We start from the raw sequence: 18161 nt of genomic DNA on the forward strand, positions 1-18161 counted from the left end.
TCCCCTAGAAATCTTTCTTCAGAATCTCAGGACCTTTTGGCTGACTTTCTCCCCTTACCAAATGCTATTCAACTTGATGACCTCATAAATATACCATAATTTGGTGTGTGTCGGACATCTACCATGTCCTCTCACTTCTTTTGGAGATACCCAAAGGACCCTCCACAGTATGAATCCCTCTGTGTTTCCTTCTGAAAATTTACACCAATATTCCTATTATCTTTATCAGATGACCCTGTCCTCTCAGGTTTAAAACTGTTCTACTAAATCCATAAATCCTGTCATAGGTGACTTAACTCAGGAAGTGGGTAATATGTCCTTTGGGACAAAATTAGATGCTCTACATATTGTATACATGCAAGTTAGTATTAAGTCCTTGTTTAGCACTATGATGATGTTGTAGTCAAGGTGGACTTACAAGAACTTTATCTTTATATGTGATGACAGGCACATCTCCCAGTATAGCAGAAAGTATATTTTTACATATTGAGAACAATTATTTGTCCCCTATAATAACTCATTTGGTGTTAAAACTTTATGTTAACATATAATTAACAACTATGAACAAATTTATTACCTAGTCTAATAAATATGTTTGTTAGCCTGATCACATTATACAACACTGGTCAAAATGAATAAATTATTAGTAACAGTAATTTTAAGTGACATTAAAAGTATGAAACATTTATTTTTAGGGATTGCATTTTAAATTTGCAATGATTACCTGATTAATTACTAAAATGCTATAGTTTAAGCAGAGAGTGTCTCGTAAAACTGCTTATTCATCAGTTATTGTTTGTAGGAGCAGATTTAATATTATTATGTACAAATGGTGAAGAAAAGGACAGTATTTTGAGGCTTGGAGTTTGTACTAGTTTTTTTAAATTTTAAATTAGCTTTTGTTTTAGAATTTAAAAAAGGAACTCAAGCTTTCACATAGCATGAGAATTTCTAAAAATGTATTCACTGAACTCTCAAAATGTCTTTAGACAAAAAGAAATTCTCAGATTGAACACTATTCATGATTAATTCATAAATCTGACATCCTTCAATTGTTATGCATGTGAACTAGCCTATTTATTCTACCCAGTGAAGTCCCAGCATTGTACACCCAGTAATTCTCAAGACCATCCAACATCAAAGGCATGAGCTCTTTGAGTTCTAAAAGAGCATTCTTCAAAAGAATGAGTGCACACTGGATAAACAGCTCATTAACAGAACTAATTGGTATTACCAACGTGCATTGTACTTTAAGTGCTTGTGTTATGCCATTTTTCCTTCCAACTAAAACAACAAAAAAAGTTCCACTTTTACATGTTTACAAAGTTCAGTGTGAGCCACTACTTGTTTTTGATTTGGAACATATGAAAGATTTAAAATTGTAGTTTCAGGTCTTGTTTAGAATGAAACTCATAAGGTACATTAGGTTGGAATAATACAGAAAAACACAGAACATTTTGGAATGGTGTTCCAGCAACATGGACAAAAAGGTCATTTCCATTATGCTGGGATAGCTTCTTCCTTGTAGGCAAGAAGAGTATTGTTGAGCCCCTTAATCTTCTAAAGGAACTGAATGAATCCATTAAAGTGTGTGTGCACCTCTGTTCTAAAGCTATTTGTTGTGCTTAGTATTTAAAATGTGTCCTATGTTTTTCCTTATTTGAATCCTAAGGTTAATTGAAACTGCGGTGTTTTCTCTTGCTTATGAACTTCTGTAAATAAATGATAGTTAAGATGAAGGGTTTGTTTCTAGAATGTTTTTTAGACTTCCACGTTGGATTGTTTGATTTTAGTTAGTTATTGATATGTATTTAATTTTATTTTTAGAATATTTTTAAAAACTTAATTACCAGTTATCATTGTAGCCAGTATCTCTGTTATAAACATTAAGTAGATGGAAGTTTGTGTGCTGCGCCTGCTTTTCAGACTACTGGCTATGCTGTATTGTTAAGTGCCTCAATATATTCAAAGGTCCAGAACTTAAGAATAGCTAGAACATCAGTTTATATCATAACAGCAGCCATCTTCCTCTCCAAATGAGAAGGCTGCTGATTGTGTTCTGAAACTCCAGCCTTAGATGGCATGTGGCACAGCTGGGATTCCACCATAACCATGTTAAGGTTCCTCTTGAAAACTGGATGCCAACCTAGTAGGCAGCTGTCCATCTATGAGATCTAGCTGGACTACTCCTTCCTGTATTCTAATTCAACACCCCCATCAATGCACTTGAGAGTATTACAAAAGAATGAACATAACAGCCTATCCACATGATACCTTTTCTTCTATAATGTTCTTTTTACAGACAGCCAAGGCTTCCCATACAGACTCTCTGAATACTCAGTGGGGGTCTTACCATTGGCATGCACCCCCAAGGCCCCCTTTCAGAGAGAAGGACGGGAGAGCATGCTGCTTTTCTATGGCATTTAGAGAATTGCTGCACAGTAGTTGGCAAAGCTATTTAAGTAAATTCATTTTAGCGATCATTTTATGGACATGAAATTCCAAGCATGTCTATTTGAATATTAGTCAGAACTCACTGTTTGTATCATTAGTTCACTGCTATCAGGCACTCAACTTGAGAACAGTTCACAGGTAGTAATTACACAAAGTCCCATAAAGATTTGCTTGTTTTGAGTTTGAACAATGTTTTTCATACACTGCATTTGTCAGAGTGTGTTTTAATAAGGGTTGCCAGAATAGACTTTAATATTCTGGGATAAAGATTTAACCATCAGTAGCACCTCAGGTCATTGAAACCAGGTGGGAGAACCTACTATACACATAAACTGAAGATAGAAAGTGGCAAAAAATTACTGTGTTAATTTCTTCCTGAGGTGCCATCGGATAGTACCATCACTCGTGCAGTTCAGGCAACCAGAAATAATGTGCTGAACCACAGTTATCTGGATTTCTTTCTTGTTGTCTTACATGTGCAATTGTTGCAATAGATATTCTCACTCAAACTGGCCCAACATAATTGTGAATTAATTAATCACAACAAAAGCTTTAAATATGTAATATTTTTTATTCCCCTTTGTGTACAGATTATACAGCAACAAGTGTTTATAATGTATGTAACTGTTTCTGCTTTGGGAAGCATGAGTGCAAAACCTGTAATTTACTCATGCTACTAGCCTTCCCTTCATGCCAGGAGTATCATACTGCTATTAAGAGGGACCATCTACAATATCCCATTCTTTCTTGCCCTATGAGGGTACTGGGTTTCAGGGCAAACACAATAAGATAGCGTTGGAGTATATACACCACAGAGGCAGAGTCCAATGATTGTGGACGGTGGGAGGCGCAGAGCTTTCTGTTCCTCTGGGACACTGAATGGCTCTGGAAGACCACCGTCTAGTGGACGCTTAATGCCAGTCCAATCGCAAAACCATAAAACCGAGAAACCACACAATGCCATGTCCCTCGCCACAGCCTTGCTGCTTTGCCTCACTGGCCAGAACCACGGCTAGTAGCATTCTCCAGACTCCTGCCGCCATCAGTAATGGTGTTGATTAGTGAACAGTGTGCTTCCTGTGTCTCAATTAGCTCCTATTAAGGGCGCTTAGCAACCCTTTCTAAGATGTACAGTGGGGGAGATGGGCCTGATGTCATGGGAGACACCCAGCCTCTCCTTTATCCTTTCTTCCGCTCTCTTTGCAGACATTTCCCTCTTATCTCTACCTACTCCGGATTCAGTCAATCCCTGGCACCAGCGGGTAGGATTAGGTCTCTACGGGGGGCCCAGAGAGATCCTAATGATTGGAAATGGCTTTCACGCACCAATATGCTCAGTGTTTGCTCTGGTGAAGATGGGGCCCGTGCTTAGGGTTTCTACATTTTCATTACCAGCTGGCCACTGCTGCTACATTCAATCTGAGATAATAAATATATAAAGTAAATAGCCTGGAGTATAAGGGAGGGCTCACATGTAAACTATTAGACGTTGTCATCTGCTTGATGAAAGCTCATTGTATACACCATGTGCAAGGTCTTGTCACTCTGTAAATGAATCATTCTTTGTGAGAACTCCGTTTAGCTGTATTGAGCTAAAGGATGAAAGACTGCCATGCATTGACAACATTGACAAAACAACAACTTTGTCTGTATTTTCCAAGTGGGGTGTTTTTCCAACCTATGGCTTTATACCTCACTTGCCTTATGTCGCTGTAATCTGATTCAAGTGTCATGGGTGCAAAGCCCCATTCTCTTCCCTCACTTCTCGCCGACTCATTTGTCTTGGCTGGGCATGTGTCCATCTGCAGAGCTGAAGCATGAAATTCTGGTGTGGAGACAGACTGCGCATCGCATCAACCCAGCCAGCAGAGAAGAGACTGCTGTCAAGTGTCTCCTCATGCAGAAGGTGCTCAATCTGGAGAGCCTACTGCGCAAAAAGCTCCGAACCTTCCAGAGGTACTGTGCAGCCACTGTAGGGAAGGCTGTGTAATTCCTTACTATCTTATAGCTAATTCCTTACTAATGTGACTATATCACTGGGAAAGGATAAAGTCAAATATATGACTTTTGCAGCTATTTCTACAATCCAAATCCAATATTTTATGTTTAAAAGACTAAGGAAAGATTAAGACCTGGTTAATATGGTGATGACTGCCAGATCAAAAATAATTCAAAGCCCCAGCCACATTTCTAATGAATAAATAAACATAAAATGAACATTTCTAATGAATAAATAAATACATATTATATTTTTACCCATTCATAATACAGTTAAATTAGTTACTTTGCTTCTTCACTACAGTAAGGTATACGTGTTGTTTTATTTCCTCTTCTTTTTCTCATTATTATTCTTGCTCTGATTTTAAAGAGAGTTTTTGCTATCTTACATCCCTATTTTTTTCATCACACTATCCATCCGGTTTTCTAACTGTCCCTATTTTGACATCTTGTAAACTTGCCATGGAGTTTCTCAGTACTGACGCAAAGTACGCCTCTGCTTTCTCATGCCGCACTTTGTAGCCCACAGAATTCATATTTTAATATCTTCTTTCCCATGTAGCTCACAAGCTGCTCGTTAGCACTCATCCATTTACCTAACACTGCTACCATTTCTTTCATGCCTCCATCCTCCCACATCCATCCTCCCTTGATTTTGTTATTCCTTTAAATTTTCATAGAGTTATCAAACTTGATCTAATGATTCTACTGTTAACACAATGAAAATGATCTCATTCCATATTGAAAGCACTCATCTATCTATCACTTCTATACCTTAATTCATTTGTCTCTTCCAGTGTGTCCAGGGTTTAATACATGGTGTGACAAGGGTGTAGCCTACACTAAGGGCTGGCATCACCTAATTATTTATTAGGGCAAAGCTGCATTTGCAGAATATATAATTTTACTTGTGAAATTAATGTGCATATAATGGCTTTACTTTACTGGCTTCATCATTGCTCTATAGTTCCTAATACTCTGAGGATGTGGTTAAAATGCCTACAGTGGTACTATAATTATCTAAATCAACATGAATATCTAAATGTGCTGCATCAAGTCTAGTGCACTAAACTGTATTGAGAATATATTGTTTTATATGGAAAAAAACAAACATATTACTCACCTGCATAACAATTATACAAATGACACATTTGTGGTTGAACTATATTGTGAGACTTATCTAACAAGCAAATTTACACAGACATATTTTAAAAATTGGCATTAGAGTGTCTTTCTTAGAACATTTCTCAGCCAGTAACACTGATAAGTTGGAATTAACTGTGGTATAATTCATGCTGAGCCAATAAGATGAATGAACAGCAATCCATTCTGAATGCATCCTAGTTAAAATACAAATGTATTTTTGTCTATTGGTTTCAAGAAAACATCTAAACTAAAATCTAACCTCAAAATTATGACAAATGTAACTGTTTAATTTAATGTATTTAATTAATTTGTATTATTTAATTTTAGGGCTTGAACTGGGGTTGCCAATGAGGGTGGCAAAGCTTTTTTCTAGGGTGGGAGCTGCGACCCTGTGTCACCCATGTGGCTATGCCCCTGCTCCATCCTACCCCTGATTTTAATACTCTTTAAACTTTTAATACGCTATATTCATCAGTCTTGCTAGAGCAATACAGCCGGTGTTAGCAGACATCTACCTAACCACTCCCTTTTTCCTCCCAGCATCTAAAAGAATAGCAATGCCTTTCTCACTTGATTTTTCAAGATACGACCATCATATTTGATTGAAAGACACAAAATACAAACCTGCATACTAAGAGCACTCATCTTGGCTGTTATATCTTTCATTCTACTGAATCTGATGATCCTTGCATTTTCAAGATAGCACCATCAAACTTGATGGAAAGCTTCAACTATTGACACAGAGCACATAACTGCATACTGATAGCACTTGACAATCTAAAATGGCTATAATTCCTTTATCCCTCTGTCATCCCACAGAAACCTGTAGATTTCACTACTTCTTGAACTTTTGAGCTAGATCCAAATTTAATGGAAAGATTCATTCTTTGACTGCATTCCATACTGACACTGATTTTCTAGCACCAATAATACCTATTTAATCCCTACTTTATTGCATGCCACCCAAAAATATTCCAGCTCTGTCTTTTCAAGTTAGACAACATTCCATGATCTTGTATTAGGCTTCTAATTTCACTGGTAGCACTGACCTGTCATTTTCCATCATCACAGTCACTTATTTTAAGCATAGTAGAGTGCCTAAATTGACCACTAATGATTTACTTTAGAAGTTCAGGATAGGACATTAGGGATTATGAAGAGATTATGAAGCCATCTGTCTACTGTGGGAGAACAGGCATTTCTGTTGTCATAGGATATGGAGGGGACAGTGGTAATTGACCTAAAAATACCATAAGGATGTTATGAGCAAATCAGTTCCGGTCAGAGATTTCAAACTATTAGTTTGGCCAAGATAGCTAATGGCAGGTCAATTAAGAGGTCAGATGCTGACAGCAAAAATTCTAGAAGTTAGGAAAGTAGGACTGTAAAATATATGACTGGACTCAAATCTAAAGACTTTTAGAATAAGTCTGCTAAGATTGATACAATTCTAATTATAAATGTGTTAATCTATCATTTTAATTACACACATGCTCTTGTATATTATATTATATAAGTAATTTTAATTATTTTATATCTTATACCTTTTCTTTCAGGCAAATATCCCAGGAGGACAAAAACTGGGAAAACAACATTCAAGAGCTACAGAAAAAGGTAAAATGAAAAAAATATCAAATTATTTTTAACATTTTAAAAATCCAATTTTTACTACATTAATCTTCCCACCCACACATTCTTTCATACTCAAAGGAATTCTTCTTTGAGTTAGCCCACAGTTCTGATGTTATCCTGTTCTGATTTTATCATCATAATGAACAGAGGGAGGTCTAATTTCTCTGATTCCTCCAGAAGTAATGTTTAGAGTTCTTAACTGGTGTCAGAGAGGTCCCTCTATCATTTTTCTCCATCTCTGATTCAGTCTTATCTCTTTACAGCACAGAATAACAGACAAAATCCTACTGGTGAAGTGTGTGTCAGTGCTGGCTATAGTCATCTTCATGTTTTTCCTAAACTCCTTTGTACCTGGGATTCATCTGGAGCTAGGTAAGAGTTCAAGCTTCTTGGTGCTTGTATATACACAATTAAGTGTATATAACAAATATATCCAAGTTTAGTACTTACAAATAGAAAGATTATGTTAATAAGTTAGTCATATTAGCACAGGAGATAATTTGTACATGTATGAAGCCATCTGTTGACCAAGTAATTTTTTTTTGCAGCTGGACCTAAAATGCAACAAAAGACTATATATAAAACAGTACATTGCCAAGATAATAGGGGACATCAAAAAATATTTGGTTCAAACACCAGAAGGGGCTTGCCTTCATTTTATTCCTCTCTTGGTGGCTTAGTTTGATCTTAATGTCAAGGAAATTACATATTTAATAGAACATGCAGCAGACTATGTGACAAGATTACATGACAATGAGCTCTCCTACAATGTAGCTATAAAAGCTATAGGGGGCATCTTTCTGAAGTTTGTGCGTGCCTAGGCTGTGTGATGACTCAGCTTACACGCTCATAGCCCTATACACACTGCATTTCTGCAGCCAAACACTATAGTGAGATTGGCAGCTAGGGGAACTAATACAAAAAGGTTACAACCTGAATTTCTGGACTGAAGGATGAAGTGGTAATTGAACATGGGTTTACTAGGCAGACAAAATCATATGCTTTTAACAGTGTTTCTTTTTTTTTCTGGACCAAAGATTATAAGTAATTGACAATCCATACAATGAGCCCATGCAAACATTAAACTGAAGTCAATGGCAGGCTCATCTCTAGGCACCTTCATATGTAGGTGAGAAATTAATTAAGTCTCACTGCACTCCTGCCCAACCTTCAGTGGTTTAGCAAGAGAAAGTGCCACTTACTAACTTATTTATTTTTAAATTCCAGTTCACAACACCCATGATCTCTTTCTTTTCACCCCTGCCACTTCCAGTGCATGTCCCAGGTCACCCTTCAGGTTTCCTGTCAGTTCTCAGGTGTCCTCAGAATGCTCAGCCTAACATCACTGAATTTCTCTGGAGCTGAGAGGTGTTTCTGCATCTTATTTATGATCAGTTTGAAGGAAAACTCGCCAGGTCTGAACATTCACACAAACAAAGCTACTGTGAAACCAGCCTAACCAGTCTGGAAACCAGACTGTGAGCTGCATGATGATGTCTGTTTTTGATGCAGTGTATTGTGTCTGAAACAGAACATTTAGCATACTATCTTTAGGCTGTTATCATTGTCATATCGTCCATACAAAGTCTTTTCATTTTAGTGATTTAGATTAAAAAGATATAGCCATAAAATATTTCATTTTCCTTTTGGTGGATCTGAGGTGTAAAATGTAAGGTTAAAAAAGTAAAAGCCCTGCTTTGATTTTGTATTAACCCATTTCATTCTACCTGAGGGCTTCATCTAATTAGCATAGCCAGAACTGGAACTTTCACTTTCTGAAGTTAAACTATCAAGCACTTGGGCTAGCTAAAAAAAAAAGGTAAGCACATCTCTTCATAACATGAAATCCTTTTGTCTATATTAAAGCACCATGAGTTAGAAAGGCCATGTAGTGCAACGTCATGTATATCCAACAGACAGTGCCTCCTTTATAAATCTAGAGATTTGTTTTAAATCTAGCATTAAACTAGCAACAGGAATATAAAATCTACTAATGTAATTCATCATAACTGCTGTGCTCAGTCATAAACTTTCTTTCCTTGAAATACTGTCTAGACATAATTCATTGACACTGCCACCAAACCATAAAAAGATGATTAATTTTAGCACAGTTAGAGAATGGTGCTTTTCAACCTGCAGCATCCTGGGTCAGGCAGGCCTAGCCTGCTTTTAGTCTGAGGGGGTGAGACAGAGCTTACATTCTGCCTTCAAGATAAACAAGAGTGAGAGGGACGTCTGTAGGCCTCACCTGGAGGACTGGAAAGCCACAGTTGTTTTGCCAGTGATGAATGAGCTCATCTGATTCTTTACCTGCTTCTTTTAATTGTAGAGCTTGTTGGTTTTCTCTTGCTCTCTGCAGTTTCAGTTATATTCCTCCCATCCACCACAATTTAAGCAATAGGTCCCCTTTGTCTGTATTTGTTTAGTACCTGCAGCTACATGAATTTATTATAGAACATTTCTGCTGGAGTTCATGGAGGTTGTTATATGTAAGAGGATTTGACACACTACAACAAAGGGAAGATGATGTTCCATGAACAAAGGGCAAAGCAAAGGGACATCTTTCATTCACTTTTTCACCCTGTGTCCCTGCTCTCTCTCTCACACTGTCTCTCTCTCTGCTCTGTCTCCCTCTATGCTTGTGCTCTCTCTCTCTCCTTTCAAGCAGCTGCTCTCCCTGACCACCTGCCTCAAATGCTGATTTGCAATTAGCATCTCAACAGGACTTCACCCACGAGGTCAAACATGCAGGCATACACTCAACATAAACACTTAACCAACCTGTCTGGTTTTACACTCCAAAGAACATTACAGAATTTTTGCTGGTTTCCTCCTATCACTGTATCCCTCCTTTACTTTCTCCCACTGATTGCTTTTCCTCAGAACCTCTACAGCCTCTCCCATCTTCTCCTGCTCTCATTAGCCTTTTAATCATTTCCCAATAGCAGTCACCAGCACTCACCTGGCTACTCATGTTTTGCAAAAGTGGGATGCATATTCATCGTTTCTCTCTCCCAAGGACAGGTGGTAAGATTAGGGATTAGCGATTGTTGCTGGGACTGCCGATCACAGTCAAAGCATGGGTGTATGCGTGGGTCAGAGGGGAAGCGGGAGATCTTGGTTAATGAGTGTTTGATTACACTGACCAAGCTTGATATACTTTCTGAGCATCGAACAATGGAGGCTTGTAACTCTCCTGTATTATCAAAGCAAAAAGCAGTAAGACCAAGGAAAGTCTGCACACTTGGACGTCTGTGTTATCAGCCATGCAAATGACCTTACTGAAAAGCACTTTAATGTGTGTCCATGACATCAGATGGGAAATAGTGTAGTCTACTAAAAACAAAAAAGCAGAAGAACAAGATGTTGATGTCAAAAATGGCTTTCTAAAAGCCAAGTAAAAGAAAGCTCTTTGTTAACATCAATATCTTTATCATACTGGAGTATAAGAGAATAAATTCTCCATGAGAACTCTTGACCTTCCATTTTTCTAAGAATGTCTTAAATATGAACGTCCCAATCCATTACTATGAAGAACATCCTTATCTCTACCCAATATGCCAGGACTTGATGTTCTTTCTATGCTTGGTATATTTATTTAAAGCCAATTCTCCACTCACAGGACTCAGTGGGAATACTCTCTACTCACAGACACTAATTTACTGCACTGTACAATATGGGACTACTAAACGCATAGCCAGCAGCTCAAGTTTTGTTTTGTTTTTTTTCCCTTCTTGCTCACCACATCACTTGTGCCACCATAGTTTAGTTTGATTATCAGATATCTATGGGAATCACACTACAACTGGCCTAAAGCAGCCCAGTAGTGGTGAATATTGTGCTGCCCATATTGCGGGGTGAGTTTGCACTGTGTTTGGCTGGCCCCAACACAGCTACGTCATGCACTTTTCTGCTGACTTTTGACCATTCTATCAGTAGCTTAATTAGTTCATTTGAACTCTTATGTACGGGGCTGGCTTGAATGCAGGTTTTCACTCCACCCAAGCAGGACCACCCCGATTCCACTTACTTAATCAGCTGAACTTCGTCATCAAACAGCTGATCTGTTGTATCAGGAATGAAAACCTGAAATGGCATGAGCTGTGTATAATTCGGCCTTGACGAAATTCACGACCGTGAATTCCCCGAAATGCAGGGAAACTGGATTTCTAAAAAAGTCGGCTACGTGCCTTAACTGCTCAACAGAGTTTAACGCTAGAGCTCGCCAAGTATAGCAGTCAAACGGAAACGTCACGCGGGGCATTTCCTAATGAAACGTTATGCATTTTTGACCCACACAAGTTGTCCTGTTGATTTGCAAATTAAATTCAAATTAAATAAACACTGACAATCCAGGTTATGTTTTGGAAGTTGTTTGAGGCTCCAGCATCTTGCTAAGCTAACGTTAGCATGGCGCTGCCCTTTGACGAATTCTACGACTTGTATAGTGTCAATACACGGACGATGTTTTCATCTCGGTGAGAGCGAGATGAAGATTAATGCCATCTCCTGACGTTCAGTGCTTACCACTCAACCACTAAGGTAGCCTGTTAGCATAGCATGGATGACAGGCTAACTTAGTGAGGCTACGTTACTATCCTGTCTTATGTAGCTAGTTAAGTGTTATTTAATAATGGCATGAAATGAAGTTTGTCTTCTGAAATCCATGAAATCCGTAATTTTTGAGAAACTATGTTTGTGAAATTAATAAACAATTTCCTGTGAATTTATTAGCGCCCTAGGTGTAATGCTAGATGTAATATTACATCATCCTGGACTGAACTTTACTGTCACCAGTGGTTCAGGCTTAATTTGCGAATTGACGACGTTATTCCAGTTTGTTCTTAGACATGGTCCTGCACACCAGGGATGTGGGCTGTAGTGTCGGAGTCTGGAACTGTTGGTGTGGAGAGTGCTGCTTAGGCTAAATGGAAGGAATGAGTTTCTAATTGAAGGTGTACATGATTTGCAGGAGCTGTGGTATGTCAGTCTAGATGAGGGGGAATAGATGAAGCACATGAATGACATTTAGGGAAGCATCCATAAACCATTACAAATGAAGAACATGTCTCTTCTTTATCCTTTAGATTTACCAGCGCTAAACCCCACCAATGAAGAAGAACACTTCTCATGGACCCTACTGGTAGTCAGGGCCTGACTGCCTTTTGTGTCCCCAGGTTGGATAGCTGTTTTGGGAGCTCTGTGGTTGCTGATTCTGGCTGACATCCAGGACTTTGAGATTATCTTGCACAGAGTGGAATGGGCCACACTACTCTTCTTTGCAGCTCTGTTTGTGCTTATGGAGGTATGACCACGTTCAACAACCCCAACCAAACACCAAACCCCCGTTACATACTTGCTGCTGCTTACAGTAGCCCTGGTTGGGATGGGCATGTGTGTATATGGCTACATAGGAAAAATTACGAATGAGTACATAGAGTATATAACTAAAGGCCCTGTCCCTCTGAGCTTTACAGAGAAACTGAGAACATGCTCATGTAAAGGAGACACTGCAGTAGGAGAAGTGCTTACCTAGGCTGTTTGCTGTTGCTGTTTTAATCCTTTGTTTTGCGACGAGGATGAGACGGGGGGGAGACCTCTGTCCTCTGGCCCTACGAGCTGCCTAACACAGCTCCAAGATAAATTGTTGACTTGCTACATGCAAGCTAAGCCACATAGATGCTGCATTGTGCACCCAAACACAAAACCAAGAGCATGTCAAAACACGGACACTTGAGCAGGTTCAGTGGACCAACAGTGAGGCAGGGTATTTAAATGCTGCCCTGTGTCTTTTATATTGTCTTTTTTGGCTCCTCACAGGCTAATGAGCCAATGAGATTCTTTCTATTTGTGTTTCTAAGGCTTTGGCCCAACTGCAGCTCATTGACTACATTGGGGAGCAGACAGCAGCATTAATAAAAGTAAGTTTGTTTCTAGAAAACCTGGAAGTTGTGCATGTGTGTGTGTGGTCAGTGCTTTGTTCTGCTAGTAAACCTTTAGAATGTGAATAACATAGCATTTAAATTCTTTGGGTTATTGATCCAGTATTGGCATTTTGGCCTTATATTGGTATGTTTTTATACCTGTGAATAAGTGTGAATGGGTCACCCAGTCAAATGCAGGAAAGGGAGTATGTGCAAGAGCGAGTCTGTGCTGATTTTCCAGCTTTATGCTTGATTGCGGTTTTCATTTGGGTCGAGTGGGTCATAGTAGAGTTGTAGAGATTTGCTCAGGCACTATGGCGGGCGGCTGGGGGAGCATCGGCTGATGGCTATCAGATTGCATTTGCTGTTGGGGCCTTTTACACTCAGGGTAATTACTCATGACAGGTGCTGCTGGGGAAAGCTGAGGCATCTGCACTGCCCACCCACACTGACATGCCTGACCAGATAGAGAGAGTGTGAGGATAAGGAAGAAAGAAGGAAAGGTGTGGAGTAGGTGTTTGTATAGAATTGTTTGTGGGTTAGGAACTAAAAGTGAGAGGGTGCAGAAAAAGATGGGGACTTGGGGTTTGTGTGTGTGTGTGTAATGCCTGAGAGTAACAGACTGTGAGTGCAGTGACAATGAATCCAGTGTGTCTGTGTCATGAACACACAGCCTGTTAGACCACCCACCCACATCAGTGCTGGCATTCATAGGCCTGCGGAAAGTGGGGTTGACACAAAGAGAGATGTGTGTGTTTGTGTTTACTGAAAGCAGAATGTTTAGTCGTAACATGGCTCTGGTGTTATCTCCCCTACCAGGCTGTGCCAGAGAGAGAGCGTCTGGCCATTGCTATCATCCTGGTCATGTGGGTCTCAGCTCTGGTCTCCTCTCTCATAGACAACATTCCCTTCACTGCCACTATGGTAAAGAGCTCAACTTCACAAAGGCACATGCAAACATGCGTGTACCTATGCACACATACTCATACACAGACACACGTTACACACAGGCATGTATATACACACATATAACACACACACTCACATGTATACATTTGCACTGACAGCTACCATCACACATACTTTCATTTGTGGCAGTTACAACAATTTACAGGTAGTGTATGTCTCTTTCAATTATAAAATTAATGGGACGGATGTGCATGTAAACAAACTGTTGGCAGTCGTTATACAAAACTGGTGGTCTCCTACATGTGTACCTCCTGGCTTGGTGGTGGTGTGCAAATAGAACACTGTACAAAATTTTATTGTATCTGAAAATTACTCATCACTAACATTGTTAGTCCTGACCACCATAAAACAAGACACTAAAATATGCCTAGTACATATTAAATAGGTTTAAATATATGCCTTATACATACAGCAGGTGAAATAAGTATTGAACATGTCATCAGCTTTCTAAGTTAATATATTTCTAAAGGTGCTATTGACATGAAATTCTCACCAGATGTCGGTAACAACCCATCCAATCCACACATGCAAAGAAATCAAACCATAGATGTCCATAAATTAAGTTATGTGTAACAATGAGAAATGACACAGAGAAAAAGTATTGAACACGCTTACTGAAATGTATTTACTACTTCATACAAAAGCCTTTGTTGGTGATTGCAGCTTCAAGACACTGTTTCTCCTGTATGGAGAAACTAGTCGCATGCATTGCTCAGGTGTGATTTTGGCCCATTCTTCCACACAAACACTCTTCAAATCCTGAAGGTTCTGTGGGCTCCTTCTATGAAATCTGAGCTTTAGTTCCTTCCATAGATTTTCAATTGGATTCAGGTCAGGTGATTGGCTGGGCCATTCTAGCAGCTTTATTTTCTTTCTCTGAAACTAATTGAGAGTTTCCTTGGCTGTGTGTTTGGGATCATTGTCTTGCTGAAATGTCCACCCTCGTTTTATCTTCATCATCCTGGTAGATGGCAGCAGATTCTTATCAAGAATGTCTCGGTACATTTGTCCATTCATCCTTCCTTCAGTTATATGAAGCGTGTTAGTGCTGTATGCTGAAAAACAGCTCCACACCATGATGTTCCCACCTTCAAACTTCACTGTTGGTAGGGTGTTTTTGGGGTGATATACAGTGCCTTTTGACCTCCAAACAGGGTGTGTATTATGACATCCAAAGAGTTTAATTTTGGTCTCATATGACCAGACTCATCTGACTCATATTCTCCCAGTATTTCACAGGCTTGTCTAAATGTTGTTGAGCAAACTTTAAACGCGCTTCAACATGCTTTTTCTTCAGCATTGGAGTCTTGCGTGGTCAGTGTGCATACAGGCCATGGAGGTTGAATGCATTGCTTATTGTTTTCTTTGAAACAATTGTACCTGCCGATTCCAGGTCTTTCTGTAGCTCTCCACAGGTGGTCCTTGGCTCTTGGACAACTCTTCTGATAATTCTTTTCACTCCTCTGTCTCAAACCTTGCGGGGAGCATCTGATCATGGCCAGTTTATGGTGAAATGATGTTCTTTCTACTTCCGGATTATGGCCTCAACAGTGCTCACTGGAACCTTCAGTAGTTTAGAAATTCTTCTGTAACCAATGCCATCAGTATGTTTTGCAACAATAAGGTTGCGAAGGTCTTGAGAGAGCTCACAGGTTTTACCCATCATGAGATGTTTCTTGTGTGGCACCCTGGTAATGAGACATCTTTTTATAGGCCATCAGTTGAACCATCTGATATTAATTTGCACTAAGTGGCAGGATTGCTTTCTAATTACTGATAGATTTCAGATGGTGTCATGACTTTCCATGGCTTTTTGGACCTCTCTTTCTTCATGTGTTCAATACTTTTTCCCTGTGTCATTTCTCATTATTGCACATAACTTAATTTATGGACACCTATGGTTTGATTTCGTTGCATGTGTGGATTGGATGGGTTGTTACTGACATCTGGTGAGAATCTCATGTCAATAACACCTTTAGAAATATATTTACTTAGAAAATTGGTGACGTGTTCAATACTTATTTCACCCGCTGTACAAGAGAGAATTTATAGTGTTTTGAAATCATGTCTGGAATTTGAATTCCATAAAATAATAAATGTTGATGCTTGATGCAGTGTTGGAATATTCCCTTTGACTCCACTATCAAAATATAGAAAAAGAGTTTTGTGGGCTGACCTTGTCATTACATTTTCTTCTCTCTTACCGAATACCACATGTTGTGCCTCTTGCCTGCAATGTCATGGTTGCGGCAGTGTGTGTGAGCAAGCGAGGAGTTGGAGACTGGCCCTGCCAGGCCTGAGCTGGCCTGAAGCACTAGCTTCTCATGTTGTGGTCCAAAATGACGAGAGCGGCAGGGACAGATGCAAGAACCTGCTGTCAGTAGTGCACAGCCAGGCGAGCAGCATAAAGAGGCCTTCAGTGGATAGCACGGGAGAATGCTGAAACCCTGCATGATGAACTTTAGCAATGCCATCATTATCTTTCTAAGCAGAAGCTCATGGCCAATAATTAAATTCTGAAGAAATTCGGTGAAAAACTCAGTTTGGAGAATCACAAATGTGTTCGTTACATTTGAATTGTGTCTTCTAGTTTACCTGCTTCAACATTCACTGTTCTTGTAATTCTAGTTTACGTAATTCAGTGTACACTGTTCCTGGAACTCTGGAACAGTGAACATTGAAGCAGGTAAACTAGGCCTACATTTTTATGACATTTTCTTCACTGTCCGCTGAGATGCTGAGTTTTTAGTACTAAAGCTATCCACTATCTTATGCTATTCATGATTCTAAATAATGGGAAACTATTTTAATAAGGTATTGATTAATAAAATAAACTTGTACCTTGAGTAGTTTCTCTGTTTTATGAATTCATTTCACCTCTCAGACCCACTCTCAGACCACTCCCAGGGACAGTGTATACATGGAGCAAAGCACTGCTGGATGTTTAGAGACTACAGCTTTGGCATTAATCGTTCACATTGACACACTGCCAATTCTGAAGTTCAAGAAGAACAAGCCCTGCCCCTTTCCTCACATCATCTCTTCCTTTTTGTTCAAAGGCTAGCTTCAGTATTCTTGACATATCAGAATGTATGTTTGCATTATCTATGTGATATTTACATAGACTCATAATCTGTTTGTGTACAGTACTCTGTGTACAATTACTTGCTGTGTTATAACACACAATTAATAAATTTACTTCCAACCTTTTTTCCCTTGCTGTCCCTATGAGGCTACTCAGACATAAAGAACCACAGGATCAATACTACAGTAGAGGCATTTTGAACATGTCACAAATCGCAACTGTGGCCTTCTGTGGTCAATTTGGTATCAATAACTGGCAGCCAAATAGGCTTCATAGCACAAAAAGTACAAACAGAGTATGTTTACTGAATTAATATGAGAATCAGAACAGTTCAGTACAACCATCTTAATTTAACCTGATGATGGTTCAGGGAAATTAAACATCACTTTTCTTTCTTTAATGTTCTTTACTATTGGGGAATAAAGCCTGGTTCTGCTCAAAGAAGCATTTTAAAAGAGCTAGGAAAAAGCCACCCCTTAATCTTGGTTAGGAAGGAATAACAGTACTGCTGCTACTATGAACACTAGAATCTTGTCCCTTTTTCCCCTTTTACCTCTCTTGCAGACAGTATAATGAATGTCTAAAATAAGTTAATTGTAAAACAGGCAGTTAGCAGTAGATAATGCACACTATGACACCAAAGACACGGTGCCTAATACCTCTGAAGGGGCTTTCATGTCAGGTCAAGGGCTTCTGCACTATTTCCAGATGAAATCTGAATAGTTATTTGTGTTCCACAGGGAAGATAAAACTGCTATTTTCTTGTCAGCTCAATTGTAAGCTTGTTCTGGCTCTCTGGGCCCTCCCTTGCACAGTGGTCATGTCACAGCCCAATGGGCTGCTTGGCAAATGTAGTATAAAATGTAATCACAGTTATGCTGTGTAATTTATTCAAGGCTATTGCAGCTGAGGCTGTTGAGAGCTTTACCACCAACACACAGTGGGCCATGTAT

The 18161-nt window shown here is 39.2% G+C and overlaps 1 protein-coding gene across 3 annotated transcripts in view; it reads left to right on the plus strand.

Annotated features, from left to right (window-relative positions):
* oca2 (oculocutaneous albinism II) overlaps positions 1-18161 on the plus strand; it is a 76064-nt gene that overhangs the window by 32104 nt on the left and 25799 nt on the right. For 2 of the 3 annotated variants that reach the window (XM_081718322.1, XM_081718323.1), the window contains exons 16-21: positions 4263-4410; positions 7155-7212; positions 7494-7602; positions 12408-12535; positions 13092-13151; positions 13974-14078. In XM_081718322.1, coding sequence (XP_081574448.1) covers positions 4263-4410; positions 7155-7212; positions 7494-7602; positions 12408-12535; positions 13092-13151; positions 13974-14078 — 608 coding nt within the window. The remainder of the gene's footprint in view (positions 1-4262; positions 4411-7154; positions 7213-7493; positions 7603-12407; positions 12536-13091; positions 13152-13973; positions 14079-18161) is intronic. The other variant, XM_081718324.1, reaches the window with a different exon arrangement.

This window comes from Electrophorus electricus, chromosome 7 (genome assembly GCF_041902795.1).
Source record: "Electrophorus electricus isolate QZ-2024a chromosome 7, ASM4190279v1, whole genome shotgun sequence".
NCBI classification, from domain to species: domain Eukaryota; kingdom Metazoa; phylum Chordata; class Actinopteri; order Gymnotiformes; family Gymnotidae; genus Electrophorus; species Electrophorus electricus.